The sequence below is a fragment of the Haliaeetus albicilla genome, chromosome 24, assembly GCF_947461875.1.
Source record: "Haliaeetus albicilla chromosome 24, bHalAlb1.1, whole genome shotgun sequence".
In the NCBI taxonomy this organism is placed as follows: domain Eukaryota; kingdom Metazoa; phylum Chordata; class Aves; order Accipitriformes; family Accipitridae; genus Haliaeetus; species Haliaeetus albicilla.
Genome location: NC_091506.1, coordinates 11,081,116 through 11,108,562, shown reverse-complemented (window position 1 = coordinate 11,108,562; position 27,447 = coordinate 11,081,116). Strand labels below are relative to the sequence as shown.

At 68.6% G+C, this 27,447-nt stretch overlaps 2 protein-coding genes across 5 annotated transcripts; both read left to right on the top strand.

Moving 5' to 3' along the window:
• The first annotated feature begins 1,196 nt into the window (after positions 1 to 1,196).
• LOC138690866 (laminin subunit beta-2-like) lies at positions 1,197 to 16,421 on the top strand. 4 transcript variants are annotated; one of them, XM_069812072.1, is made up of 36 exons: positions 1,581 to 1,693; positions 2,434 to 2,605; positions 3,370 to 3,419; positions 3,985 to 4,157; positions 4,263 to 4,386; positions 4,509 to 4,582; positions 4,685 to 4,873; positions 4,952 to 5,015; positions 5,093 to 5,298; positions 5,380 to 5,500; positions 5,883 to 6,071; positions 6,184 to 6,363; positions 6,769 to 6,881; positions 6,997 to 7,076; positions 7,424 to 7,580; positions 7,776 to 7,928; positions 8,040 to 8,198; positions 8,275 to 8,396; positions 8,674 to 8,794; positions 9,234 to 9,420; positions 9,914 to 10,057; positions 10,478 to 10,709; positions 11,071 to 11,234; positions 11,324 to 11,548; positions 11,943 to 12,157; positions 12,243 to 12,339; positions 12,820 to 13,198; positions 13,282 to 13,466; positions 13,541 to 13,770; positions 13,893 to 14,096; positions 14,574 to 14,718; positions 14,804 to 15,015; positions 15,106 to 15,243; positions 15,562 to 15,738; positions 15,835 to 15,991; positions 16,171 to 16,421. In XM_069812072.1, the coding sequence occupies exons 3-36, from the start codon at positions 3,389 to 3,391 to the stop codon at positions 16,302 to 16,304; spliced, it is 5,481 nt and encodes a 1,826-aa protein (XP_069668173.1). In that variant the 5' UTR covers positions 1,581 to 1,693; positions 2,434 to 2,605; positions 3,370 to 3,388; the 3' UTR covers positions 16,305 to 16,421. The 4 variants fall into 4 exon arrangements, with proteins under 4 accessions (XP_069668171.1, XP_069668170.1, XP_069668173.1 ...); XM_069812071.1 differs by having other exon boundaries at positions 3,982 to 4,157; XM_069812070.1 differs by lacking the exon at positions 2,434 to 2,605 and having other exon boundaries at positions 1,197 to 1,693.
• Positions 16,422 to 16,597: 176 nt separating this feature from the next.
• On the top strand, positions 16,598 to 27,027 carry LAMB2 (laminin subunit beta 2). The gene is made up of 33 exons (XM_069812073.1): positions 16,598 to 16,777; positions 16,922 to 17,085; positions 17,187 to 17,322; positions 17,491 to 17,564; positions 17,687 to 17,875; positions 17,951 to 18,014; positions 18,886 to 19,088; positions 19,176 to 19,296; positions 19,602 to 19,790; positions 19,864 to 20,043; positions 20,120 to 20,232; positions 20,353 to 20,432; positions 20,510 to 20,645; positions 20,824 to 20,979; positions 21,094 to 21,221; positions 21,304 to 21,421; positions 21,538 to 21,730; positions 21,810 to 21,953; positions 22,079 to 22,310; positions 22,386 to 22,549; positions 22,629 to 22,853; positions 23,463 to 23,677; positions 23,762 to 23,858; positions 23,927 to 24,299; positions 24,371 to 24,555; positions 24,632 to 24,873; positions 24,943 to 25,146; positions 25,239 to 25,383; positions 25,716 to 25,923; positions 26,007 to 26,148; positions 26,256 to 26,432; positions 26,508 to 26,667; positions 26,751 to 27,027. The coding sequence occupies exons 1-33, from the start codon at positions 16,735 to 16,737 to the stop codon at positions 26,885 to 26,887; spliced, it is 5,337 nt and encodes a 1,778-aa protein (XP_069668174.1). The 5' UTR covers positions 16,598 to 16,734; the 3' UTR covers positions 26,888 to 27,027.
• The last annotated feature ends 420 nt before the right edge of the window (positions 27,028 to 27,447 follow it).

The window sequence follows — 27,447 nt, the reverse complement described above, 5'->3', positions numbered from 1 at the left end:
CACTAAGGATGTTCAGGGAAGTGTTGGCTGCCTGCTGAGCACACTGAAGTCCATCCAAATGGGGCTGGCCAGGCGTGAGAGGCTGCCCCGGGATCTCAGGGGCTCTGCTGAGGCTTGGGGGGGCCCCTCCTCTGCATGCCCCGAAGCAGTGAGCGCTGCTGGTTCCTACTGCTGCCCCTCTGAGCCGTTTTGGTTGGCTGAAAGGTGCTGGTGGAGCCGAGGCTGTGGGTGCCTGAGAGGCTGGGGATGCTCAGCAGCTTTGAAACGCTGGTGATGGAGGGCTGTGGCAGAGCTGCTGGCAGATCTCCGGCCAGTGGAGCTGCCCTCGGACATGTCATCTCCCTGGGCAGACGTGGGCCACCCCCATGTGCGCGGCTGTGGGACGGCTGAGGGGATTGCAGCTCAGGGTGGAAAGTCAGAGCAGCCTTCAGGGGAGCCAGGAGGTGCCTGGACATAGGCTGGCACACATCGCTTGTCTCTCAGATCCCGCTGAGGATCCCTCTCTCCTGCTTTTACCTTGCTTCTGAAGGCTGGAGATCCTGTTACAGTCACCCTTATCAGGCCACTTTGGATCTCCTCAGAGCAAATAAGGTTTGCTTGGCAAGATCCCTACGATACAGGCGCGCTGGCCAGTGCTAATGGCTCTTTATCAGCTCATCTCCTGCCAGCTCTCCTAGCCAAGGAGGTGGTGGTGCCCGGCCACCGCCCTGCGCTGCTGGAGCCTCGCTGGGCACAGTCCTGCCCTTCCTCCAGGTTTCCCAGCGCCTGCTGAGAGCATGGCCATGGGGAGCTGGCAGGGCTCTGCCTGCAGCATCACTTGTCCCGCTGAGGCATGTGGGACCAGCCTGCGCTGTGTCGGGGTGTCCCTGGGGACACGGGTTTTGGCACCCTCATGGCCAGCAGCCCGGGGAACTGCTGCTTTGTCTGCCCGCGACCTTGCTCGCCGGCGGGCAGCCAGAGCGCAGCCTTGGCGTGGAGAGCACACGGCTCCTCTTCCTTCCTTTGGCCTCGGCTAATAAAAGACACCATCCCTGCGTGACAGCGGGGTCTCTGTCGAGCCTGGCCCTGGTGCACGGCTGTGCTCCCCGCAGGGTTTTGGGGCTGCCGGCTCAGCACCCAGCCCACCCAGTTGGAAGGACCCCAGGCAGCACTGACTGGCACAGGGTGAGTGGGGCCCTGGCTTAGGGCACGGTGGTGCCCACAGTGCCAGCATGGGGCGGGGGAGCAAGATCCATCTGACATGGGTGCTGGGGGAGCATGGCTGGCTGCTGTGCCGCACCGGGGCTCCCGGTACCGCTGCTGGAGACGTGCCCGGAATAGGCAGAGACGGGCCCGTGTGGTGCAGGCGAGTCCCGACTGAGCTGCCTGTCTTGGCGGCCCCACGTGCCGCACAACCGGGCACGGCAGCCCTGCAGGGATGCTGTGCCGGCTTCCAGCCAGCCTGGACACGGGGCACCACTGTGCCGTGCGTGGGTCACCGCTGGCTTGTACCTGGCCTCTGCCTCACCTTGGCTAAAGCTCGGTGCGGGCAGGTCCCTCCCCTCGCCTGGCACGGCTGCCGGAGGAGGAGACAGGCGCCGGCCGCCCTCCTCCAGGAACAGCCACAGAGCCCCAGCAGGGCTGAGCTGGGCGTCTCCGCAGCCCACCCGGGCCACCAGCCACCTGCCCGGCACCCCAGGCCCCACGGGCACAGGTAGGAGCCGTCATGCCGGTGGGAAGCCCTGGGGCGCAGCACAGCCCCGAGGCACGGCACAGCTCTTGGCACACGGCACAGCCCCAGGGCACAGGTTGGGTGCTGGCAGCCGGCAGGAGATGGCACACAAAGAAGGGGCCGAGGCGTCCCTTGGGAGAGACGGGCTGGGTCCCCCCATGCCTGCGGTGCACTTCCTGGGGCTGGCGTGTGCCGGACTTTGCCCAGGGAGCCTGGTGGTGGGGAGGGCTGGGTTGCTCGGGAGGGATGTACGTGCCCAGCCGGCAGCATCGTGGCTGTGCCCGGGCGAGTTCCCGGTGGGGCAGACGCCCAGTGCGTTGCACCCTGGAGCCTAACCGTGCTGGTGCCTCCACCACGGGGCATCCCCAGATGGGGCAAAAAACGGTGCCGTGGCCCCCCGCACAGCTGCGCCGGCTGGTTCCCAGAGCATCAGGCGCCCATCCCGCCATGCTGCCCCGTGCGCCTCGCCGCGAGTGGCGGCAGGCGCGTTCCTGCTGTGCCGTGCCGGGAGCCCGGGGAACGTGGCGCCGCTGGCTCGCCGGCCCACGAGGCGCCCTTTTGTTCGCCGGCGGGGCCCGCCGTGCCGCCCAGGGGCTGGGGCGTGCCCGGGCTGCCGACGCCTGGCCGGCTTGGCCTCCGCGGGCGGGCGGGCGGCGGGGGCCTCCAGGCAGAAGGAATCGGCAGTGACATTCCCGTAGCCTGGAGACCGCCGTCCCTTTCAGCGGGCAGCCCATTTGAATAAGAATCGTGCACAGGGAAGGGGGGCCGCTGGCTGCCGCCATCCCATCGCCGCCCTCGCCCGGGCTCATTTCTGCGCGCCCAGCCCGCGGGGCAGTGGGTCCTGCGCCGCCCTCGCTCCTGACCTTGGCCCCGCTGGACGCCGCCGGACGCCAGGTACCGGGGGCTCGCGGGGCTTGGGGACCCCCGTGCCAGCATGCAGCCTCGCACCGCCTCACCCGCCGCCTTGGCGTGGCTTCGAGCGGTGCCGGGGCAGAGTCACGGCTCCTCCCGCCACCCCGAGCCCCCCTGCCGCAGGCTTGGCTCCCGCGCGGGGACAGGAAAGATGTGTTTGGGCAGCGCCGGGGCCAGGCTTTGATCCAGCGCTTGTGAGGCTGGGAGCGGGCGGTACCGGGAGAGAAGGAAGCACAAAAGGCAGCTCCAGCCTAAATTTAACAGCGGGACCCCGGCCAGCGGCAGGGACGCTCTCGCCCAGCCGGCTCCGGTGCTCCTGGCTCCCCTCCCCAGCTGGCCCTGACCTGGTGCTGGGACCCCCCTCGGGGACACCAGTGACACTCAAAGGGATGGATCCGCCCCGAGCAGGGCAGGATGGGGCACGGCACAGCTCGTGCGGGGTCTGGGGGTGTGAGGCGCGGCCACTCGCCAGGGTCTGTGTGCCACAGCCCCCCGGGGCCATGCAGGTCTGGGGCACAGTCACGGGGGTGGGCACTGGGTGCCACCCTGGAAGCTTTTGGGACCCAACTGCCCCCCCGACCCCGCTTCACGGTGCTGTCCCCAGGGTGCACAGCCATGCCGGAGCTGGGTGGGTGCACCCCAGGGTGCATGGCCGTGCCAGAGCCAGGAGAGGCCAGGCCCCGGCCGCCCTGCGCCCCGTGCCATACCCTGCACCCTGCCGCAGTGCTGTCTCTGTGTCCCCCCAGGCAGAGCCTGCAGCTGCCCATGGACCTCCTGGCACTCACTCTCCTCCTGGGTAAGCGCTGGCCTCGGTGGGGCACCAGCCATGGTTGGGCACCCTGTGCTCCTGGGGGGCCGGGGGCTGTGGTGGCCATGGGACCCCAGCCTGGGTGGAGAGGGTGCTGGGCGGCAGAAGCGGTGGTGATGGCGATGCTCCCTCGCCGGCAGCAGCAAGGGCCTGACCGCCACAAATCCCAGTGGGGAATCAGGGCTGCGCCAAGCCCCGGCGGGATTAGCGAGCGCCTGACCTGGCTCCCGACTCCCCCTGGCACCGCTCGGCGCCCCAGGGCTGCCCGGCCCCCCAGGGGCACAGGCAGCCCAGCCCCCCGCTCGCCCCCGCTGCCCGCCTGGCCCTGCTCCCTGCCCCCCGGTCACGAGGCCCCAGCACTGCTGCCAGCACCTTTCCGGGTCATGGAGCTTCGTGCTGCATCAGTGGGTCGGGACATGGGGATGGGACGGGATGGGACGGCTGGGGGTGGGGTAGGTGCTGGGCAGGCATCTGGGGTGTGTGGGGAGGGGTGGGGGGCACGCAGGGGCCCTAGTGCGGCCCCCAGCCTGTGCCCTCATGCTCTCTGCAGCAGGGGTGCCAGTGGCGAGGGGCTGGCAGGAGCCCGACCTGAGCCATGGCTGCGCCCGCGGCAGCTGCTACCCAGCCACCGGGAACCTGCTGGTGGGGCGAGCCCCCCGGCTGAGTGCCACCTCCACCTGCGGGCTAGACGGGCCCCAGGAGTACTGCATCGTCAGCCACCTCCAGGTGAGCCCACCTGTTCCTGGTACGGCTCCGGCACAGCCCTGGCACAGCTGGGCACCAGTGCAGCCTCCAGCCACCCATCCCTGATGGTGCCGCTCTCCGGCACAGGACTCGGAGAAATGCTTCACCTGCGACTCGCGGGACCCGTCCCTGCCCGAGAGCCACCGCATCGAGAACGTCATCTACCTTAGCGGACCCCATGGCCAGCGGACCTGGTGGCAGTCAGAGAATGGTGAGGCTGGGGTGACAGCGGGGTTGCTCCCATATGCATGTGCCTCAGGGCTGCATGGCCATCGGACCTGGGGGGGTGGGTCCTCCCCAGCCTCAGCCATCACCTCTCTGTCCCCCCCCCAGGCATGGAGCATGTCAGCATCCGCCTGGACCTGGAGGGCGAGTTCCACTTCACCCACCTCATCATGAAGTTTAAGGTGAGTCCCAGCACATGGGTGCCTGGGATGGGGTGGGATGGGACGGGACGGACCCGCAGGGGCTGCGGGGCTGGCCCCCCATCCAAGCCGGATGTCCCACAGACTTTCCGCCCTGCGGCCATGCTGGTGGAGCGCTCGGCCGACTTTGGGCGCAGCTGGAAGGTCTACCGCTACTTCGCCTACAACTGCTCGAAGCTCTTCCCTGGCGTCCCTGGCCAGCCCTCGGGGCTGGTGGACGAGGTGCTGTGTGACCAGCGCTACTCTGAGATCGAGCCCTCCAGCCATGGGGAGGTGCGTGGGGCTGGGGTGGTGTGGAGTGGGGCCAGAGGACCAGGGGGGCCGGGCTCACCCACCCCTTCCTCCTCCCAGGTCATCTTCAAGGTGCTAGACCCCTCCATCCCTGTGGCGGATCCCTACAGCCCGGACATCCAGGGTGCGTGGCCGGGGGTGCCAGGGCCACGGTGCTGGTGGGCGGTGGGACGGGTGCTGATGGTGCCACCCCCCACCCAGACCTGCTGCGTGTCACCAACCTGCGGGTGAACCTCACCAAGCTGCACACTCTGGGGGACAACCTGCTGGACTCGCGGCGGGAGGTGCTGCACAAGTACTACTACGCTGTGGATGAGCTGGTACTGCGCGGGAGCTGCTTCTGTCACGGCCACGCTGCCCACTGTGCCCCAGCACCTGGTGCCCCAACATCCTCCGTTCCCGGCATGGTGAGGCGCACACACCCACCGGCACGGCACAGTGCCCTGTGGGACCCGGCGGCCACGCTAAGCTGGCTGCTCCCTCCCCAGATCCACGGGCGCTGTGTCTGTGAGCACAACACGCAGGGGCTGAACTGCGAGCGCTGCCAGGACTTCTACCACGACCTGCCCTGGCGCCCGGCTGAGGGCTCCAGCACCAACGCCTGCCGCCGTCAGTGCCCCGCACGGGCACTGTGCTGTGCCCAGGGACTTGGGGTCCCATGTGCTGGGTTGGGGGAATGGGGGTCCTGCATGTTGTGCTTGGGGATTTTGGGGTCCTACATGTGTGTGGAGGGTTCAGCATCCCGTGGGCCGTGGCATGGGGCTGGGTGTTGAGGGTCCCACATTCCATGCTTTGGGGTTGAGTGTGCTGCATGTGGGGCTGGGGTTTGGGGGGGTAAGGGTGCTGCAGGCTGCAATTGGGGGTGGTGGTGCATCCTGCTGGGATGTGGGGCTGCGGGTTCTGCAGGCTGGGGTTTGAGGGGTTGGGATTGAGGAGCTACCAGGTGGGGGGTTGGGCTGTTGCATGCCATGCCATGGTGCCGTCCCCACAGGCTGTGACTGCAACGAGCACTCGCAGCGGTGCCACTTCGACATGGCCGTCTTCCTGGCCACGGGGAACAGCAGCGGGGCCGTGTGTGATGGCTGCCAGCACAACACCATGGGCCGCCGCTGCCACCTCTGCAAGCCCTTCTACTACCGGCACCCCCGCTCCGACATCCGTGCCCCCACTGCCTGCGCCCGTGAGTCCCACGGGACCCCAGCCCCACGGCTCCCGGTGCCACCAACCCCAGCTCTGCAGCTCCCGGTGCCTGCAGCCACAGCTCCTCGTGGTCTCTCTGTCTCTCTTGGCAGCGTGTGACTGCGACCCGGCGGGCTCGCTGGATGGAGGCGCCTGCGATGGGCACACAGACGTGGCGCTGGGCATGATTGCGGGGCAGTGCCGCTGCAAGGAGAACGTGGCCGGTCCCCGCTGTGACCGCTGCCGGCATGGCGCCTACGGCCTCAGCCATGGCGATCCGCAGGGCTGCCAGCGTGAGCTGAGACCCAGGGATGGGCACGGGAGGATGTGGGGTGGAGGGATGATGGAGGGGTGGGGATGAAGGGATGTAGATGGAGGGATGAGGATAGAGGGTTGTGGGATGGAGGGGTGGTGATGGAGGGGTGGAGATCGAGGGATGTGGGATGGAGGGATGTAGATGGAGGAATATGGGATGGAGAGATGAGGATGGAGGGATGAGGATGGAGGAATGGAGATTGAGGGATGTGAAATGGAGGAATGTGGAATGGAGAGATGTGGGATGGAGGGATGTGGGATGAGAATGGAGGGGTGAGGGATGGAAGGACATGGGATGGGGAGGGAGGTCCATGAAGCCCATGGGCTGCGGTGCCATGTGGCAGCCCCTCACATGTGGGGGTGCATGTGTGTGTGTGTGGCAGCGTGCAGGTGTGACCCACGGGGCACGGTGGCGGGCAGCTCCCCCTGCGACCCCATCAGTGGGGACTGCTACTGCAAACGCTTCGTGGCCGGGCGCTCCTGCAGCCAGTGCGTGGTGAGTGCCCCAGCCTGTCCCACACCACGCTCCGTGGCCCTGACTCTCTCCAGCCCCACGGCAACGTGCTGGGCTGGCCCCACACCTGCCCCACATCCCCCCCCTCTCACTGCAGCCCGAGTTCTGGGGCCTCAGCTATGACCTGGGGGGCTGCCGACCCTGTGCCTGCGACTTTGGGGGAGCCTACAACAACCGGTGGGGCACGGGGATGGAGGGGGTTGGGAGTGGGGACAGGGCTGGGATCAAGTATGGCAGGGAGGGAGGGATGGGGACATTGGTGGAGGGATGGGGACAGGGCTGGGGACATAGAGGGGGCTGGGTTGGAGGGATGGAGGGAGGGGTCTCCATCCCAAGATGGAGGGATGGGGACATCGGTAGAGGGATGGGGACACGGCTGGGAACATAGAGGGGGCTGGGATGGAGGGATGGAGGGAGGGGTCTCCATCCTGAGATGAAGGGATGGGGACAGGGATGGAAGGAGGGATGGGTGAGGGCAGAGCGAGACAGAAGGACAGACGGAGGGACAGGACAGCCACCCCCAGGTGCTCCATGGAGGACGGGGCTTGTCCCTGCCGTCCCCACCTCATGGGGCGGCAGTGCGACCAGGTCCAGCCCGGCTTCTTCTGTGCCCCCCTTGACTACTACACCTATGAGGCCGAGCGGGCCACCGGCCACAGCCATGGCCATCCACAGCTCCCGGTGAGTCTCCTGGGGATGTCCCTGCCCCCCCCAGCCTGGGCTTGTGCATGGCCGTCACCGTGCACTGTGCTCCATGCATGGCTGTCACCATGCTCCATGCGTGGCTGTCACCCTGTCCTGCATGTGGCTGTCACCGTGCCTTGTGCATGGCTGTCCCTGTGCACGGCCACCCGTCCCCTGACCCTGTCCCCGCAGGGCACCGTCCGGGCAGAGGTGCCCCAGGATTGCCTGGAGTACGACACCAGGGAGGCAGGGGGGCGGAAGGGGCGCCCGCGGCACCAGCGCAGCCCCCCCCGCGCCCCTCAGCCCCGCGCCCCCTCCCGCCGCAGCCGCCAGCAGCCCCCCAAGGTGAGCCCCAGCGGGGGTGGGATGGGGCATGGCGGGGTGCTGCAGGGCAGGGGTGGCTGGGGGGGCAGAGCGGGGGGAGCCAGGGCCGACCTGTGCCGGTGCTCTGCCCAGCCGGACGTGGAGGAGGTGGTGCGGGACGGCACCGGGCGCATGGTGACGTGGACGGGCTCGGGGTTCGCCCGGGTGAGAGACGGGGCTGGCCTGACCTTCCGCGTGGACGACGTGCCCTACCCCATGGACTACGAGCTGCTGCTGCGCTACGAGCCTGAGGTGAGCGCAGCCACGGCCACGGCCACGGCGTGTACGGCATGGCACGGCCCTGACGCCACCTCGCCTGTCACCGTAGTCGGCCGAGGACTGGGAGGCTGTGGTCGGCGTCAGCTCCCGGGCGCTGCCCACCAGCCCTCGCTGCGGGAACGTGCTGCCCTCCGAGCAGATGTACCGTGAGAGCCTGCCCCACAGCCAGAGGTGGGGATGGGATGGGATGAGGGTGGGATGGGGATGGGGACGGGATGAGGATGGGGACAGGGTGGGGATGGGGACAAGGATCGGGACAGGACAGGGACAAGGACAGCCCTGACACACTCCCAGAACTGAGGAATAGGGATGGGATGGAAATGGATAATCCTACCATACAGGTGAGGGATGGGGATGGGGACAATGGAGGTGGTTGGGTTCTGCTGCTGTCCCATGGCCATTCCCATGGCCCTTTTGTGCCCGTGCCCTGACGCCTGCCTCTGCACAGGTATGTGCTGCTGTCCCGGCCCTTCTGCTTTGAGCCCAGCACCCCCTACGAGGTGACCATGCGGCTTCAACGGGCTGGAGTCACCCAGCGCCACCCCAGCGCCTTCATCCTCATCGACTCGGTGAGGGGGGTCCCGCTGCGCCCCACGCCTGGGGCTCAGCAGGAGTGGGGTGATGGGCAGGGATGAGGGACCATGGGCTGGGGTCGGCAGTGACCTCCCTCTGGGGCTGCATGGGGGATGGGGATGGGATGGGGTGGGATGAGGATGGGGATAGGAATGGGGATGTTGATGGAGTTTGGGTTGGCCTTGGGAATGTCAATGGGGACAGGGATAAGGAGGCCTGTGGGGATGGCAATTTGGGTGGGAGTATCAATGGGGTTGGGGATGCTGATGGGGTTGGGGCTGTCAATGGAGCTGGGCCTGTCAATGGGTCTGGGGTGGTCGGGGCTGCCCCACGGCAGATGGATCCAGTCTGGGATCCAGGGGCCAGGTCCCACGGCAGGGAGTGGCTGTGCCCCCCCAGACCCATCTCCTCTCCCCTCCCTGCTTCCCGGCACAGCTGGTGCTCCTGCCCCGGGTGTCGGAGTTGCCGGGCTTCCACGGGGCGGAGGCAGCGGCACGCCGGGAGGAGCTGGAGCGATATCGGTGCCTGGAGGCGTTTCGCATGGCCCCCCCACACCCCCTGGCCCAGGCCTGCACCCGCCTGGTCTGCAGCGTGTCAGCCCTGCTGCACGGCGGGGCACTGCGTGAGTGGGGCCGCTGCGGGCAGGGCACCCTGCCGGGGTCGGGGGACGTGACTGGGGCAGTGGGCGAGGGTGGAGCCCTGCCCGGTGCCGTGGGTCAGGCAGGGTGGGCAGGGGTACCCTGGGCAGTGGGTCAGGATGGGGCCATACCCAGTGCAGTGGGTCAGGATTGGGCCGTGCCCATTGCAGCAGGTCAGGATGGGGCCATGCCCATGGCAGGGTGGAGTGGGATACCCAGGGCAGTGGGTTGGGATGGGGCCATGCCCATGGCAGGGGTGGGCAGGGGTACCCATGCCAGTGGGTCAGGATGTGGCCATGATTGTTGCAGTGGGTCAGGATGAGGCCATGTCCATTGCAGGGGTGGGCAGGGTTACCCGGTGCAGCGGGACAGGATGAAGCCATGCCCGCAGCAGGGTTGGGCAGGGGAGCGGTGGCAGAGTGCGGGCAGGGTGTGGGCAGGGCAGCCCTGGCCCCACACTGGCCCTGCTGCCCGCAGCCTGCCAGTGCGACCCACAGGGCTCCCGCAGCAGCGAGTGCCAGGTGCAGGGAGGGCAGTGTGAGTGCAAGCCCCACGTCCTCGGCCGGCGCTGTGACCGCTGTGCCCCAGGCAGCTACGGCTTCGGACCCCTGGGCTGCAGCCGTGAGTAGTGGGATCTGCACCTGCCAGGCATCCTTGTCCCTCCTGTCTGTCTGTCCAGCTGTCAGAGCCCCGTTTGCTGCCCATCTGCCTGTTCACTTGTCTGTCTGTCCATCGGTCCGTGCATGTGTCCATCTCAGCCCTGTTGTCCTGCAGCCTGTGTGCTGGGTCCCAGTTCCCCCTCTGTCCATCTGTCTTTCCATCCATCCATCCATGTGAGCCCCATGCTCCTGCCTGGCATGGGCACTGCCCTGCCTTGCACTCACTTATCTGTCCATCCGCCCGTCTGTCTGCCCACCTGTGTGTCCACATGAGCCCTCCTGTGCCATAGCCTGTGGGTTGGGCATGCCCTGGGTGCTGGTCCCCCATCTGTATGTCTGTCCCTGTACCCATGTGCCTGACCCGAGCCATGCCATCCCGCAGTCTGCGCCTGCTCCCCGGAGGGCTCGGTGTCACAGCTGTGCGACGCGGTGAGCGGGCAGTGCCGCTGCCAGCCTGGTGCTGTGGGCCGGCAGTGTGACCAGTGCCAGCCTGGCCACTGGGGCTTTCCCACCTGCCGGCCCTGCCAGTGCAACGGGCACACCGAGGAGTGCGACCCCCAGACAGGCAGCTGCCTGCGCTGCCGCGACCACACCGCTGGACGGCACTGCGAGAGGTGAGCCTGGTGGGAGGAGATGGGATGAGACAGCACGGCATGGCATGCATAGGATGGGATGAGATGGGATGGCATAGATACAATTGGATGGGATAGGATAGGATGGGATATAATAGGACAGTGGGATGGGATATGATGGGATGGGATGGATGAGATGGGATGGGATGGGATATGATGGAATGAGATGGGATAGTGGGATGGGATATAATGGGGTGAGATTAGATGGAATAGTGGGATGGGATATGATGGGATGGATGAGATGAGATGAGATGACATGGGATATGATGGCATGGCATGGCAGAGATGGGATAGTGGGATGGGATATGATGGACCCCATGGTACTCACCCCTCATCCTCGCAGGTGCCAGGACGGGTACTACGGGGACCCAGTGCTGGGCTCGGGGCAGCAGTGCCGGCCCTGCCCCTGCCCTGGCTACCCCGGCACACGGCACTACCACGGGAGTGCCTGCCACGCCGACGAGGAGACCCACCACATCGTCTGCCTCTGTGCGCCTGGATACGCCGGTGAGGGGCAGAGCAAGTGCCGTGCAGTGGGAACCCCTCGGCACTGGGGCTGAGGGACCCCAGCACCCACAGCCCCCCCATCCCTGCAGGGCCCCGCTGCGACCGCTGCTCCCCTGGCTACTTTGGGACACCGGAGATGGAGGGTGGCGTGTGCCGGCCCTGTCAATGCAACAACAACATCGATGCCAGCGACCCGGGGGCCTGTGACCCCCGCACGGGGCACTGCCTGCGCTGCCTGTACCACACCGCTGGGCCCCGCTGCGCCCACTGCCAGCCCGGCTACTACGGCAATGCCCTGCAGCGCAGCTGCCGGCGTGAGTGGGGCAGGGGGCTGTGCCGGGGCTGGGGCCATGCAAGGGTTTGGGGGAGTGGGGGGGAGTTGGGGTGATGCAAGGGCTCATATTTGGGGTGTGGGAGGATTGGGGTTGTGCGGGGGCGTCGGGTTGGGCAGGTTTTTGGGGGTGTCTGGGGGTTTGGGGCTAGGTGGGGTCAGGGCCAGTGGGCTTTGGTACTGTTGGGGGGGGTTCGGGGCTGTGCCCGGGGTCGAGGCTGGGCAGGGGACAGGGATCGGGGTTGGGGGGGGGTTGGGGCTGTGCATGGGTTTGGGGCCAGACAGGGGATTTGGGGTGCTGGGGCCAGGTGCTGGGAGAGCATTGCCTGGGTGGAGGGTACGGGCTGAGCCCCACATGGTCCCCCACCTGCCTGCAGGCTGCAGCTGTGACCCACGGGGAACCCTGGCCTCCCACTGTGCCGCCGGCACCTGCACCTGCGACCGCAGCAGCGGCACCTGCGCCTGCCGGCCCAACGTGGTGGGCAAGAGCTGTGACCGCTGCGCACCCCACTTCTGGAGCCTGGGGGGACCAGAGGGCTGCGAGCCCTGTGGCTGCCACCCTACACGCGCCTTGCACCCGGCCTGCGAGACGGTGAGCCCCCGGCACCCTGGCATGGCTCCACTGCTCTCCCGGCGTCCGGTGAGCCACCTGGCTGAGCATGCCTCTCTCGCTGCAGGTGACGGGGCAGTGCCAGTGCCGGCCTGGCTTTGGGGGCCGCATCTGCTCCCAGTGCCAGGAGCATCACTGGGGAGACCCCGAGCGGGAGTGCCGAGGTGGGGACGCGTCCCAGGGATCGGGGATGCAGGGGCTCTGGGGATGTGGGGTGGGGTGGGACCTTGGCTGCATGGTGGGACTCTAGGGACATGGAGGACCCTGGGGACACAGTGGGAGATTCTGAACATGGGGGCCCTGGGGGATACAGTGGGACACTGTGGACACAGGGGACTTGGGAGATCCTGGGGACATGGTGGGACCATTTGGACATGGGGGGTCCTGGAGCTGTAGTAGCATGCTGGGGACATGGAAGACCCTGGGGACATGGTGGGTTTCTGGGGACATGGAGGACTCAGGGGACCCTGAGTCCGTGGTGGGATTGTGGAGACATAGGAGACCCTGGGGACATGGTGGGACTCTGGAGACACGGGGATACAGTGGGATGCTGGGGACATGGTGGAACTCTGGAGACACGGTGGCACTCTGGGGACACGTGGGTCCCTGGGGAGGCTGAGACATGCCACTGCCTGTCTCCACAGCCTGCGAGTGTGAGCCACTGGGCTCTGAGAGCCCGCAGTGTGAGCAGGCCAGCGGGCAGTGCCAGTGCCGGCCAGGCTTCGGGGGGCTGCGCTGTGACCGCTGCCAGCGGGGCTACCAGGAGGCCTTCCCCCGCTGCTCGCCCTGCCACCCCTGCTTCGGGCGCTGGGACCCGACCCTGGGCAGCCTGCGGGACGGGCTGCGGCGCCTGGGAGCACAGGCACGGGCGCTGCGGGAGGGGGGGTCCGTGCCCCCGCTCAGCCCCCGCCGCCTGCGGGCACTGGAGGAGGCCCTGGGGCGTGTGGAGCGGCTGCTGGGCGAGGGGGGCAGCCCCAGCAGCCCCCTCCTCGACGGGCTGCCCGGGCGGCTGGATGGCACCAGGCAAGTGTGCGCAGTGGGCTGGGGTGGGGGGGACCCCCATTTGTCACCCAAAAAGGCTTGAGACCCCTCTCCTCCCCGCAAAGGATGGAGCTGGATGACTTCTGGAAGCAGCTCCAAGAGCTGGAACAACATCTAGATCAGCTGACACAGGCAGATGTGAAGCACCGCGGCCGGCTGGCCGGGCTGAGCCGCGAGCTGGGGGGTCTCAACCGAACTGCCTCCCACCTCCAAATCCTCCTGAGCACCGTAGCAGCGGCCGGATTTGGCGGTAAGAACATCCAGTAAGGATTGGGGGGTTTGGTGGCAACCATTCCAGCCAAACCCTGACACCAGCACCCGCAGAGTCTTACCGCAGCATCCTGGCATCGGTGGAGGACTCGCGGAAGGCGGAGGCGGTGGTGAACGGCACAGCCAGCAAGCTCAAGGGGGCACAGGCAACGCGGCAGGCGGCCGAGCGGGTGCTGCGGCAGCGGGGCGATGCTTTCCGACGCAGCACAGCCGCGGCACGGAAATCCTTGCGGGAGGCACAGAAACGGGTGATGGGACTCAGCGTTGCCAGGATCAATGAGAAGGTGAGAGCGGGACTGGGGAGTGGCGAATAGGCACATAGGGGGAGATCCCCGTGCCGGGGCAGCATGGGGGTCTCCCCCCATGTGGTGTTGAGCTGCCATCTCCACCATTGGCATCACCGCAGATTTGTGGGGCACCCGGGGACCTGAGCTGTGAGCAAGCACCATGTGGAGGAGCCTTGTGCCAGGACAGTGCAGGGACACGGCATTGCGGTGGCATGGGGTGCGCGGGGGCACTGCCCATCTCGGCTCGAGCCCTGAGCAGTGCCCATAATGCTTCGCAGCAGCTGGAGGTGGCATTGGGGCAGCTGGGTGTTGTGGCACAGAAGGTAGGGGTGGTGGCTCCATGGGACTTTTTGGGGTGCCCTTGTGTCCCCTTTGCATGGCCCACTTGCGCCCTTTCCGTGCCACTTTGATGTCCCCTTCCATGTCCCACTTAGGCCCTTTCCATGCCCCTTTGATGTTCCTTCACATGTCCTGCTTGTGCCCTTTCCATGCCCCCAAGCATGCCCCCCCATATGTCCCTCTTATGCCCCTTCGCAGATGCCCCTTGGGCCACTGCTGCACCCCCTTGCACACCCCCTTTATGTCCCCTTGCACACCCCTTCCATGCCCCCTCGTACCCTGTTGCACACCCCCTCATGTCCCCTTGCATGCCCCCCATGCCCCTTCACACACCGCATTACACCCCCTTGCATGCCCCCATCTTGTCCCCAAGCATGTCCCCTCATACCCCCTGCCCACCCCTCCCCGTGCCCCCTCCCTGGGGCCACCCCTTGCCCCCCGCTCAGCCCCATGCACCCCAGACACAGGAGGTGCAGGAGCTGGCCCGGGGGGCACGGAGCCGGGCAGAGGAGGCGCTGGGGCGTTCACAGGCTGCCCGCAGCCGCGCAGAGAAGGCGACGGCCCAGCTGCGGGACTTCATCCGCCGAATTAAGGCCTTCCTGGCAGGTAGCACCAGCACGGGGTGGGCACATGGGCACGGCGGGGCTCAGCATGCCCACCCTGAGCCCACCCCGCTCCCGTGTTTCCGCAGAGGAGGGAGCTGACCCAGGCAGCATCGAGCTGGTGGCCCGGCAGGTGCTGAACATCTCCTTGCCCAGCAGCCCCGGCCGGATCCAGGAGCTGCTGCGGGAGATGCGGGAGAGCATTGGCCAGCTGGAGGGGGTGGACGCAGTGCTCAACAGCACGGCGCAGGGGCTGGCTGCGGCACGGGGGCTGCTGGCACAGGGACGGGACGCCAGGCGAGTGGTGGGGGATATGCTGGGGTGGGCAGGGGGTGGGGGTCCATCCCCCAGCACTATCAGGGGCTGGAGCTGCCCATGCCCCTGCAGGAAGCGAGCAGAAGGTGTGAGGGATGAGCTGGCAGGAACACAGCGGGCGCTGGAGGTGGCGCGGGCACAGGCGACAGCAGCGGGGAGTGCCCTGCGGAGTGCCAGGGATGCCATCCGGGTGGCTGAGAGCAGAGTGAAGGAGGTGAGGGGCACCGGGACTGCTGGCACGCCAGGGATGGGGGAGCAGGGCCAATGCTGCCAGCATGGCTGGGGACTGGGGATGGTGCTTTGGGCATGCTGGGGGCAATGGGATTGGTGCCATGGGGGCACCGGGACTAACGGGGTCGGTGCCGTGGAGAGTAAGGCTGATGCCATGGGCACACCAAGGGTAGCGAGGCTGGAGCCAGGGGGACGCGGATGGTGTGGGGTGGGTGCCATGGGTTTGCCAAGGCTGTGGGGCTGGCACTGTGGGTGCGGTGGTCGCCGTGCCTGCCAGCAGCCAGTGCCCGTGCTTGCCCAGGCGGAGCGCAGGCTGCAGGCGCTGGAGGGGAAGGAGTCACGGGCACAGCGGCGGCTGCGGGAGCTGGCACAGCGCGTCACCACCCTGCAGGAGCAGGGCCGGGATGCCCGCCGCGTGGCCCAGCAAGCCAAGGACGGGGCGCAGCGTGCCACCGCCACCTCGGACACGCTCGGCCAGGTGAGCCCCAGCCCTGCCCAGCCCCGACGTGGCACCAAGGGGGTACAGGGTGCCGGGGGCGGGGGGCTCAGCCTCACCATGCCCTTGTGCCACCAGGACCTGGCGCAGGTGACGCAGCGCTACGTGGTACTGAAGGGCCGGGTGAGCGGGCTGGCCGGGGTGTCCGGCGGGGCCCTGCAGCGCGTGACGCAGCTGACGACGGAGGCCCGGGACCTCCTGGACAAGGCCAGCAGCAGCAAGAGGAAGCTGGAAGGTGAGGGGGGAGTGTGTGGTTGGGGGGCATTCCCCACCATCCCGACCCCGCTCGGTGCCCACCTCCCCGTGCGTGTCTCCCCCTTGTCCCCCAGGGCACGTCCCACTCGGTGCCCCAAGGGTGGCGCGGGCCGGTGACACGGCGGGGGGCTGCACCCTGACCGTGCCCCCCTCCCGCAGAGCTGGAGCAGCACTTCGGGGCCAACGAGCGGGCGATGGCGGCGAAAGCGACGCGACTGCAGGCGTTGGAGCAGCGGGTCTGGGGGCTGCTGGAGGAGATCCGGGAGAGGGCCAACGCTTACGCCACCTGCTAGGGACCGGGGGCTGGGTCCTACCCCGCAGCCCTCCCCGGTCCCCGCGGCCCGGGGGTCCCGTCCACTCCGCGGGTGCCTGTAGCTCGGCCGCGCCTGCAAATAAAGCCCTGAACAGCGGCTGCCTGTCTCCGGTGCCTGCCTACCTCCTGCCCGCCCGCCCGCCTGCCGGCCGGCCGGCCGCGCCCGCGCTCCCCGCTCCGGCCGGGATCCGCCCCGCGCTTTCCGCGCAGCCCCGAGCGCCCAGCTCCGAGGGGGGAGCGGGAGGGACCGGGACGAGGACGGGGACGGGAACCGGCGGGGCGGGACGGGGACGGGGACGGGGACGGGGACGGGACGGGACCGCCGGGCACCTGCCGAGCGCCCCCTCTGCGCGCCCCTTGCGCCCCCCCCCCCCCTTGCGCGCCCCTTGCGCCCCGGTTGCGCCCCCGCCATGCGGAGCCCCGGCGCCCTCCTGCTGCTGCCGCTGCTGGCCGGTGAGTCCGCTCCCCCGCCTTCCACCCCCGCAGCGGGGCCCGGTGGGGGCCAGGGTCCGGCCCGGCCCCGCCGCCCTGTTTCCGGGCAGCCGCGGAAGGGGCCCTGGCACCCCCCAGCGCCCTCAGCCGCCCGCTGCCCCGCAGGGCTGGGGGGGGCCCTGGCCCCCGATTCCCCCCAGGGCTGCGCCCGCGGCAGTTGCTACCCGGCCACCGGTGACCTGCTGGTGGGGCGAGCCCCCCGCCTGAGTGCCACCTCCACCTGCGGGCTGCGCCGGCCTCAGCCCTACTGCATCGTCAGCCACCTCCAGGTGAGCGGGACGGGGACGGGATGGGGACTGGGGGGACCGGACAGGGATGGGGGGGACAGGACGGGGATGGGGACACACACCGCCGAGCCTCCCGCTCGCAGGAGGAGAAGAAGTGCTTCGTCTGCGACTCGCGGCGGCCCTACGACGCCCGCGCCAACGCCAACAGCCACCGCATCGAGAACGTGGTCACTACCTTCGCCCCCCGCCCCAAGAAAGCCTGGTGGCAGTCGGAGAACGGTGAGCGGCAGGGCGTCCCGGGGGGCTCTCCTTCCCTTCCTCCCACGCTGAGGAAGTGTGACTCAGCCGGCGGCCGCGGCCGCACCCCTGGACCGCGGCCGGGTGGGGGGGACGAGCCCCAGGGACCCGCGGGTGGGTGCTCCCCACAGTCACGCCTGCCATCCCCAGGTGTGGAGCACGTCAGCATCCAGCTGGACCTGGAGGCCGAGTTCCACTTCACCCACCTCATCATGACCTTCAAGGTGGGTCTTGGCATGCAGCTACCCAGGATGGGATGGGATGGGTTGGGATGGGATGGTACAGGATGGGCTGGGGCCTGTGGGGGCTGTGGGGCTGGCCCTCGTCCCACCTGAGTGTCCTGCAGACCTTCCGCCCCGCGGCCATGCTGGTGGAGCGTTCAGCCGACTTTGGGCGCAGCTGGAAGGTCTACCGCTACTTCGCCTACGACTGCGCTGCCTCCTTCCCCCACATCCCTCGTGGGCCCCCTCGCCGCGTCGACGACGTCGTCTGCGAGTCCCGCTACTCCGACATCGAGCCCTCCACCGAGGGGGAGGTGAGGCCCTGGCAGTGCCACGGGAGGGTCGCAGGATCACCCGCTCTGCCCTCACTGCCCTGCTCTCCCCTCTAGGTGATCTACCGGGTGCTGGACCCCGCCATCCCCATCCGGGACCCCTACAGCCCCGCCATCCAGAGTGAGTCGCCCGCCCCGGGCTCCTGCCTGACTGCTCTATTTTGGGTGCAGCTATTTTGGCTGCTCTCTCCCTGCTCTGAGCCCCACGGTGGGGTCAGGGCCAGATCCAGCCTGTGGGGACTCGGGCCCCTCCTGCACCCCCCCCACTGTGGGAGCAGCTGAAGGTCAGGCTGCATCGGGTCGAGCGGAGGGGTACGGCAGTGTCGGAGCCATGCCGGAGCTGAGCGCAGTGCCGAGTGGTGGCTGTGGTGCAGGATGGGGTCAGTGACGGGCAGAGGAGTCGGGCCGGGTGCAGGACACAGCGGGTTAATCACCCAGCGCTAAATTTAGGCTGGGAGCAGGACGGGAGGAATCTGCAGGGCAGGGCTGCTGGGAAGCTGCAGTCCCAGGGAGCCGTCCTGTCCTGCCGGGGCCCCCAAGGCTGCGCCCACTGGGCACAGTCATCCTCCGGGCACAGTGGTGAGTACCCCGATGCCCAGTAAGGTGCTCTTGCCCAGAGCACTTGTTCTGCACTGGTGGGGTCCCAGCTTGTGTCTGCTGGGGGGCCCTGCAGGGCCCCAGCCCATGCACAGCCCCAGTGAGTTGTGCACAGCCTGACCGTGTGCAACCACGTGCATGGGAGCCGAACCACCGCAGCTACGTACAGCCCAGCTGGGCCACGTGCAACCACGTGCATGGGAGCCAAACCACGCGCAGCCCTGTGCCAATAAGTCGTGCCATAGAAAGTCACTCACAGCCCAGCCCGATGGTGCGCAGCCCTGCACAGACATCCCATGCCGTGCACAGCCCGGCCCAACCGTGCACAGGCGAGCCGAGCCGCGCATGGACAAGCCCGGCCGCCCTGTGCCAACGCTGGTCTCTCCCTGCCCTAGACCTGCTGCGCGTCACCAACCTGCGGGTGAACCTCACCAAGCTGCACACGCTGGGGGACAACCTGCTGGACTCGCGGCGGGAGATCCGGGAGAAGTACTACTATGCACTCTACGAGCTGGTGCTGCGTGGGAACTGCTTCTGCTACGGGCATGCCTCTGAGTGCGCGCCGCTCAGCGGGGCCCTCACCACTACCGATGGCATGGTAGGGTGAGCCGGCCCCGCGTGCCCTGCCGGAGCCAGGTAGCTGGGCTGCCTGACCCTGCAGCCCCTCACCGTGGTGTCCCGGCAGGTGCATGGGCGCTGCGTCTGCAAGCACCACACGCAGGGGCTGAACTGCGAGCGCTGTGAGGACTTCTACCACGACCTGCCCTGGCGCCCGGCTGAGGGCTCCAGCACCAACGCCTGCCGCCGTGAGTGGCCTGCGCTGGCACTGGCTCCTGGCACAGAGATCCCGGTGCCAGGGCTGGCAGGCTGCGCCATTACAGGGGTTTTGGGGTGCTGCACACTGGGATATGGTTGGGTGGGGACTGGCATCCTGCACACCAGTTGTGGGGGGGTTGGGATGCTGCCTGCTGTGGTTTGGGGAGGTTTGGGGTTGGGGTGCTGCATACTGGGGTGAGGGGAGTCAGGTCTGGGGAGGTTTGGCACTGGGGGTGCTGCCTGCCAGACAGGGGGTTGGGGTGCCACTTGCTGTGCCACGGTGCTGTCCCCACAGGCTGTGACTGCAACGAGCACTCGCAGCGGTGCCACTTCGACATGGCTGTCTTCCTGGCCACGGGGAACAGCAGCGGGGCTGTGTGTGACAGCTGCCAGCACAACACCATGGGCCGCCGCTGCCACCTCTGCAAGCCCTTCTACTACAAGGACCCCAGCAAGGACCTGCGGGACCCCGCAGTGTGCCGAGGTCAGTGTGGGGGGGTGTGCGGCATGGGGCCAAGCCGGGGGGGTCAGGGTACTGACCCTGCCTGCACCCCCAGCCTGCGACTGCGACCCTGAGGGCTCTCTGGATGGGGGGCTGTGCGACAGCGCTGATGACCCGGCCCGGGGGCTGATTGCGGGGCAGTGCCGCTGCAAGGAGCACGTGGCTGGTTCCCGCTGTGACCGCTGCAAACCCGGCTTCTTCGGCCTCAGTGCTGCCAACCCGCAGGGCTGCCAACGTAGGTACCGGGACATCACCTGCCGGGGTCGGGCATGTGGCTCGGCTCCGCCGGACGCTGCTGGTTCTCTGTACAGGGTGCCAGTGTGACCCCCGTGGCACGGTGGCTGAGGGCAGCCGGTGCGACCCCGTCAGCGGCGAGTGCTTCTGCAAGCGGCTGGTGACCGGGCGCAACTGTGACCAGTGCCTGGTGAGTGGGGCTGTGCCAGGGGCTGTGCCAGGGCCCGTGCACGGTGCTTGGGGGCCATGCACAGTGCTTGGGACCGTGGCACCACAGCTGGGCACTCCCTGACACCCTTGCCCTCTGCAGCCCGAGCACTGGGGGCTGAGCCACGACCTCCCGGGCTGCCGGCCCTGTGACTGCGACGTGGGAGGTGCCCGCAACAACCTGTGAGTCTTTGTGGGGATGCAGGGGGTGAGGGGCATCCCTGCCAGCACCGGGGCTGATGGTGCCGCCGGGGTACCAGGTGCGCCATGGAGACGGGGCAGTGCCCATGCCGCAGCCATGTGATGGGAAGACAATGCGGCCAGGTGGAGCCCGGCTTCTACCGCATCAACCTGGACCATTACACCTACGAGGCTGAGGATGCTCGGCTGCATCAGGTAAGAGACAAAGGTGTCCCTGGGGGGGACATCAGGCAGAGCAGGGCACTGGGTGGCTCTTTGCAGGGTCCCTAAGCCAGCAGGCACCACTCTGCCCCACTGGGGCAGCAGGGCAGAGTGGTACCTGCTGGCAAAGGCAATGTTTTGGGTCCCATCTCACAACCCCCCCTCACACCAGGGCTCAGTGGTGGAGCGTGAGCCCCCCACGGACCACCCGGCTTCGTGGACAGGGACGGGCTTTGCCCGCATGCTGGAAGGTGGCTGGGTGGAGTTTCACGTGAGTGATGTGCCTTTCTCCACCGAGTACAACGTGATCATCCGCTATGAGCCCCAGGTGGGCACCAGGTGGTGAAGCTGGCGGTGGGATGTATCGCCAAATTGGGAAGTTGTGGTGGTGGTGAGTACTGGACGGTGAGGCTTTTTGGCACAGCCCTTTCTCTGCCGGCAGCACCCGGAGCCCTGGCAGGAGGTGAGGGTAAGGGTGCTGCGCCCCAGCCCTGTCTCCGCCAGCAGCCCTTGCGGAAACACCATCCCGGCTGACGACCAGCTCTCCACCAGCCTCCCCTCCGGTGCCAGGTGAGCACCTTGCTGGGACCAGACTGTGCCAGGGCTCGCGGGAGGCACCCGGCTGCCCATGCTCTGCTTTGCCTCCACCCAGATACGTGGTGCTGCCCCAGCCCATCTGCCTGGAGCGGGGCGTCTCCTACACCCTCCGTCTGGAGCTGGGCTGTGCCACTGCTCGGCAGGATCCCACCGCCAGCGTGCTCATCGATTCGGTGAGGGACAGCCGGGCAGAAGGGTGGGGGACAGGAACCCTTTGGGGGGGCAGGGTGCGGCTGTAGAGGACACGGGGAGAGACGGGTGTGATATCCCACTGAATTGCCCCCCCCAGCTGGTGCTCCTGCCTCGTTACTCCTCGCTGGAGATGTTCATCGCGGGCGACCCCGGCTCCATGGAGCGCCGGCAGACCTTTGAGCGGTACCGCTGCGCCCAGCCCTTCCACGCCGTGGGGCCCTCACCCATGGCCGAGCCCTGCTCCAGCCTCCTGCACAGCCTCTCGGCCATCCTGCATGACGGGGCGCTGCGTGAGTACAGCTCCGTGCCCCATCCCGCGCCCCTCCCGCGCCCTGTAGCAGCTGGCGCTCACCCCCTCTCTGCCCGCAGCGTGCCTCTGTGACCCCCAGGGCTCGCTCAGCGCCGAGTGCCGGCCCCAGGGTGGGCAGTGCCAGTGCAAACCCAACGTCATGGGACGGCGCTGCCACCGCTGCTCCCCGGGAACCTTCGGCTTTGGGCCCAGCGGATGCCGAGGTGAGTGCCGCGAGGCTGTGCCAGCCCAGCCTGGAGAGGAGCCCGAGCACCCCAGGGCTGGGGGCACCGGGGAGGGGTGCTCTCTGCAGATCAGGGACTGACACTGGGGGTGCCGTGCCTTCCAGCGTGCCAGTGCAGCAGCGAGGGGTCGGTGAGCACGGTCTGCGACAGTGCCACGGGGCAGTGCTCCTGCCGTGAGGGTGCCCATGGCCCACGCTGCGACCGCTGCCAGCCGGGCTACTGGGGCTTCCCTACCTGCCGGCGTTGCCAGTGCAATGGGCACACCGAGGACTGTGACCCATGGACGGGCAGCTGCCTGCGCTGCCGCGACCACACGGATGGCGAGAGGTGCCAGAGGTAAGTGCAGTGTGCTCCTGGACTGGGGCAGGGTGCTGCCGGCAGCCCTGGCCCCTGCTGACCTCCAGCCCGCAGGTGTGCGGCCGGGCACTTTGGGAACCCAGCGCTGGGCTCTGGGCAGCACTGCCGGCCCTGCCCCTGCCCTGAGGGGCCCGGCAGCCCCCGGCACTTCGCTGCCTCCTGCTACCAGGACAGCCGCTCCCAGCAGGTTGTCTGCCACTGCAGCCCTGGGTACACAGGTGGGTGCCTGCCGCAGCACGCTCGGTGCCCTTGGGGGTCCCCCGTCCCCAGGCGCTGCCCAGTGCTCTGTGCCGGCAGGTCCCCGCTGTGACGAGTGCGCCCCTGGGTACTACGGGGACCCGCTGCAGCCCGGCGGGCGCTGCCTGCCCTGCCAGTGCCACGATAACATCGACATGACGGACCCAGAGGCGTGTGACCGGCGCACGGGTCGCTGCCTGCGCTGCCTCTACAACACGGCGGGACCCCACTGCGCCGAGTGCCAGCCTGGCTACTACGGGGATGCCACGCGGCACAGCTGCAGGCGTGAGTACCCACAGACATGCCGACACAGTTGCGTGCAGGGCCCAGCACATCACTGGAAACCATGTGTGCCCATGGCTGCCCTTGCTCATGCACAGCGCTGTGGGGTCCCTGCAGCTCTGCCCTGCTGTCTCCTGCTGTCTCCTCTGCCCAGCCCTGGCACTGCAGCCCCATCCTTGTCCCCCTGCCCAACTTGTCCCATCCCATTTACATCCTCACCTCATGCCCATTCCTGTCCCCGTTGCCATCCCATCCCCACTGCCACCCTGACTCTGTCCCCATCCCATCCTTATCCCATCTCTATCCTGACCCTGTCCCTGTCCCATCTCCATCCCATCCCCGTCAGTGGTCCTTATGCTGTTCCCATCCCACCTCCATCTGATCCCCAGCCCATCCCTGCCCAATCTCTGTCTCCATCCTGCCTCCACCCTCACCCATCACCATCCCCATCACATCCCTCCCTGTGTCCCTGTACCATCTGCACCATCCCATCTCCATCCCAATCTCATCCCCATCCTGTCCCCATCCTCATCCTGTCCCCCCCCATTCCCTCTCATTCCCCCCCCGCCCTGTCCCCATCCCTGTCCCTGCTCAGCCCCTGTCTGGTTCCAGGTTGCTCCTGCAACGCGTTGGGCACTGATGCCAGCACCTGTGGGCCCCAGCAGTGCCAGTGTGATGGGCGCAGCGGGCAGTGCCACTGCCTGCCCCACGTGGAGGGCCAGAGCTGCGACCGCTGCAGCCCCAACTTCTGGAACCTGGGCAGCGGGCAGGGCTGCCAGCCCTGCGCCTGCCACCCCCAGCATGCCCTGACACCCACTTGCAACCAGGTGAGATGCAACAGGGACAGGGGACGGGATGGGGCTGGGAGTGCGCTGCAGTAGTGCTAGCCTCGGCTGCGCCGTGTCTTTCAGTTCACTGGGCAGTGCTCCTGCCGGCCGGGCTTCGGGGGCCGGACCTGTGCCGACTGCCAGGAGCAACACTGGGGCGACCCGCGGCAGTTGTGCCGAGGTGAGAGCCGGTGCTGGTGGAGGGCCTGCAGTGGGCCCCACGGCACCCTGACACCGCTCTCCCCACAGCCTGCGACTGCGACCCCCGTGGCATTGCCAGTGCCCAGTGCCACCGCAGCAGCGGCCACTGCGACTGCCGGCCTGGCATCTCTGGAGTCCGCTGTGACCAGTGCGCCCGGGGCTTTGCCGGTGCCTTCCCTGCCTGCCAGCCCTGTCACCCCTGCTTCGGGGACTGGGACCGGGTGGTGCAGGACCTAGCCGCCCGCACCCGGGCGCTGGCGCAGCGGGCCAGCCTCCTGCAGCACACCGGGGCCGCTGGCACCTTCGAGGGCACCTTCCAGCGGCTAGAGGAGAGCCTGGCCACCGTGCGTGACGTGGTGGTCGCCCGCAATGCCACTGCCGCCACCGCCGCCCACCTGACGCATGCCATGGAGGGGCTGCGGTGAGCACCCACCGTGGGGCACAGCTCCCGGGGTGGCCTCGGTGGCAGGTTGTCACCCCCTTCCCTTGCAGGCGGCAGATCGAGGAGGCGACGGAGAGGCTGACGCGGCTGGAGGGGGAGCTGACGACCACCCAGGACGCCAACTTCAATGCCAGCCACATACTGAGCGCGGTGGACCGGGGCGCTCGTGCCCTCAACCACAGCCTGCAGGACCTGGAGCAGCGGCTGCATGCCCTCAAGACCTCCAATTTCATTGGTGAGCTGTGCTGCAGAGCCGGGCCGGGGCGGCGGGGCTGTGGCCGGGGGTCTGACGGTGCTCCTGCTGTCCCCAGGCGCCTACGACAGCATCCGCCAGGCCCACTGGGAGTCACGGGAGGCCGAGCGCCGGGCAGATGCCTCCACCCGTGCCATGCCCAGCCCCATCAGTGCCTCGACTGCCACCCGGCACCGCACTGAGCAGCTCCTGGCCAGCCGGCGAGACGACTTCAATCGCCAAAACGCAGCCAGCCGGCGGGCACTGATGGACCTGGCGGGGAGGGCACGGGCGCTGAGCCTGCACCCACTCAACGAGAAGGTGGGACACAGGGAGGGGACCTGGTGGGGATGATGCCTGGAGCCGCCCCGAGCCCACGCTGCCTTGCAGGTGTGCGGTGCGGCAGGCGATGTGCCCTGTGCCGACAGCCCCTGCGGGGGAGCTGGGTGCCGAGACGAGGACGGAGGACGGCGCTGCGGGGGTCTGAGCTGCGGTGGGGCCGTGTCCACGGCTGACAGCGCACTGGACCGGGCACGCCATGCCCAGGAGGAGCTACAGCGGGCTGCTGGCGACGTGGCCCAGCTCTCCCACAAGGTGCGTGGCACATGGGTGCTGGTGGGAGCAGCTGGCATGGCCGTGCCCGCCAGCCCTTGGGGCTGGTGCTGAGGGTCTCTGCCTCTGCTCAGGTGGCCGAGGCCAAGGGGAAGGCAGATGAAGCCCGGCTGCGGGCACAGGCAGCCCTGGACAAAGCAAACCAGACCAGGGCCCGCGTGGAGAGCTCCAACAGGGAGCTGCGGGAGCTCATCAGCCAAGTCAAGGCCTTCCTGAGCCGTGAGTGCCGGCATGCCGGGGGGGCTGGCTGCCCCTGCCCGACACTGTGTGGCTCTGCACCTGCACCACACTGCACCAACCCTGCATCGCGCTGCACTGCATGGACCCTGCACTGCATGTGGGCTGTACCACCCTGGCACTGCACTGCGCAGCCCCTGCCCCGCGCTGCATTGCACGGTCCCTGCTGTTCCCTGACCATCCTGTGCCCCCCCAACTGTCCCCTGCCCCATGGTCCCTCCCCATGGCTCCCCGTGGCTCCCCCCTGCCCATCGGTCCACCCGTCCCCTCCACTCTGGGGTGCTGCAGGGGACACTGACAGCTCCCACCCGCAGAGGAGGGGGCTGACCCTGAGAGCATCGAGGTGGTAGCCAGCCGGGTGCTGGAGCTGTCGCTCCCCGCCGCGCCGGCCCAGATCCACCGCCTGGCTGAGGAGATCAAGGCACGGGTGCTCAGCCTGGCCAGCGTAGATGCCATCCTGGAGCAGACGGCTGGCGACGTGCACCGGGCTGGGCAGCTGCTGCAGAATGCCCAGCGGGCCAGGTGAGCCCAGGGACGTGGGGACGCAGCCTCCCCGGGGACCCCCAGCCCAGGCTGGCACTGAGGCTGTGCTGCCCTGGCCACAGGTCGCGGGCGGAGCGGGTGAGGGACATGGCTGAGGCAGTGCGGCAGGCACTGGAGGAGGCCCGACAAGCCCAGGGCATGGCGGAGCAGGCACTGCATCGTGCCGCCGGTGACATCCAGCACAGCGAGAGGGTCCTCGGCACGGTAAGGGTCCTGTCCGCATGTCCTCAGCCTCACAGGGATGGGCAGGGCCCCGTCCCGACCATGGGGGCATCCTGACCGTGCCCTTCCCCCATGACACCGGTCTCCAGATGCAGGACCAGACAGCGAGCGCAGAGCAGCAGCTGGCGGGTGCCATGGGGCGGATCGGGCTCCTGGACGGACAGACAGACGCCCTGAAGGTGAAGCGAGCCAACAACAGCCTGGCGGCCACACGTGCCCAGGAGGCAGCTGGTGCTGCGCGGGACCGAGCCGGGGAGGCCAAGCAGGTGGGTGAGCGGTGGGCATGGGGTGCTGATGGGGGTCCCGCGGGGCTCCCGCTGACCGGCCCCGCTGCCCAGCAGGTGCTGGAGGGGCCGCTGCGGGACCGGTACCGAACGGCGCAGGAGCTAGTGGAGCACCGGGCGCAGGGCGCACGGCAGGCGGGCAGCCGGGCGCAGCGGCTGCGGGACGAGGCCGCCGGGCTGCTGCGAGATACCCAGGGCAAGCTGCAGCGGCTGCGAGGTGAGGCCAGGGCAGGGGATCTGGAGGTGGTGGTCGGGGGGGGGGGGAGGCCAGGCTGACCCATGTCCTCCCTGTCCCTGCAGCGCTGGAGGAGGCCTACGAGCGGAACGAGCGGGTGCTGGATGCCAAAGCGGCCCAGCTGGGTGGGCTGGAGGCCAGGATGAGGGAGGTGCTGGCCACCATCAACCAGCAGGTCCAGATCTACAACACCTGCCAGTGATCCCCCGGAGGGGCCCGGACCCCCCACCACCCCCGGCACTCACTCTCCCCCCCTGCCCGGCCTCTGCCTGCCCCCCGGAGCGATGGGCAGGGTGGGGCCTGCGGGGCACCCCCCTGTGTGAATAAAGTGCCAGAGCAAGACCGCCTCGCCTCTGCCATGGGCCCCACAGTGGCCTCCCTGAGCCCCCCGGGGGTGGGAGCAGCCTGCCCCTACCAGCCCCTGGGCGTGGGGCACTGCGTGGCTGGGGGTCAGCCGTGGGGCTGGGGGACAGGCTGTGGGGCTGGGAGAGCAGCAACGGGGCCCGGGGACACGGAGCGGGCCCAGTACACCCGCTGCAGGCCGGGGCCAGGCGGCGCCGCCCGGCCCGTTGCCATGGGAACGCCCCGGCACCCCCGCCCCGCGCTGGCTCGCGCCCTTGCCCGCCCTTGGGGGGGCGGATCGTCCCTGAGGCGCCGTGATGGCGTCACGGCGGGCGTCGTTGCCATGGCGCCGCCGGGCCGGGCGCCGGCAGAGGGAGGGAACGAGGTCCGCGGCCGGCTTCGTCTGGCGTCACATGACCG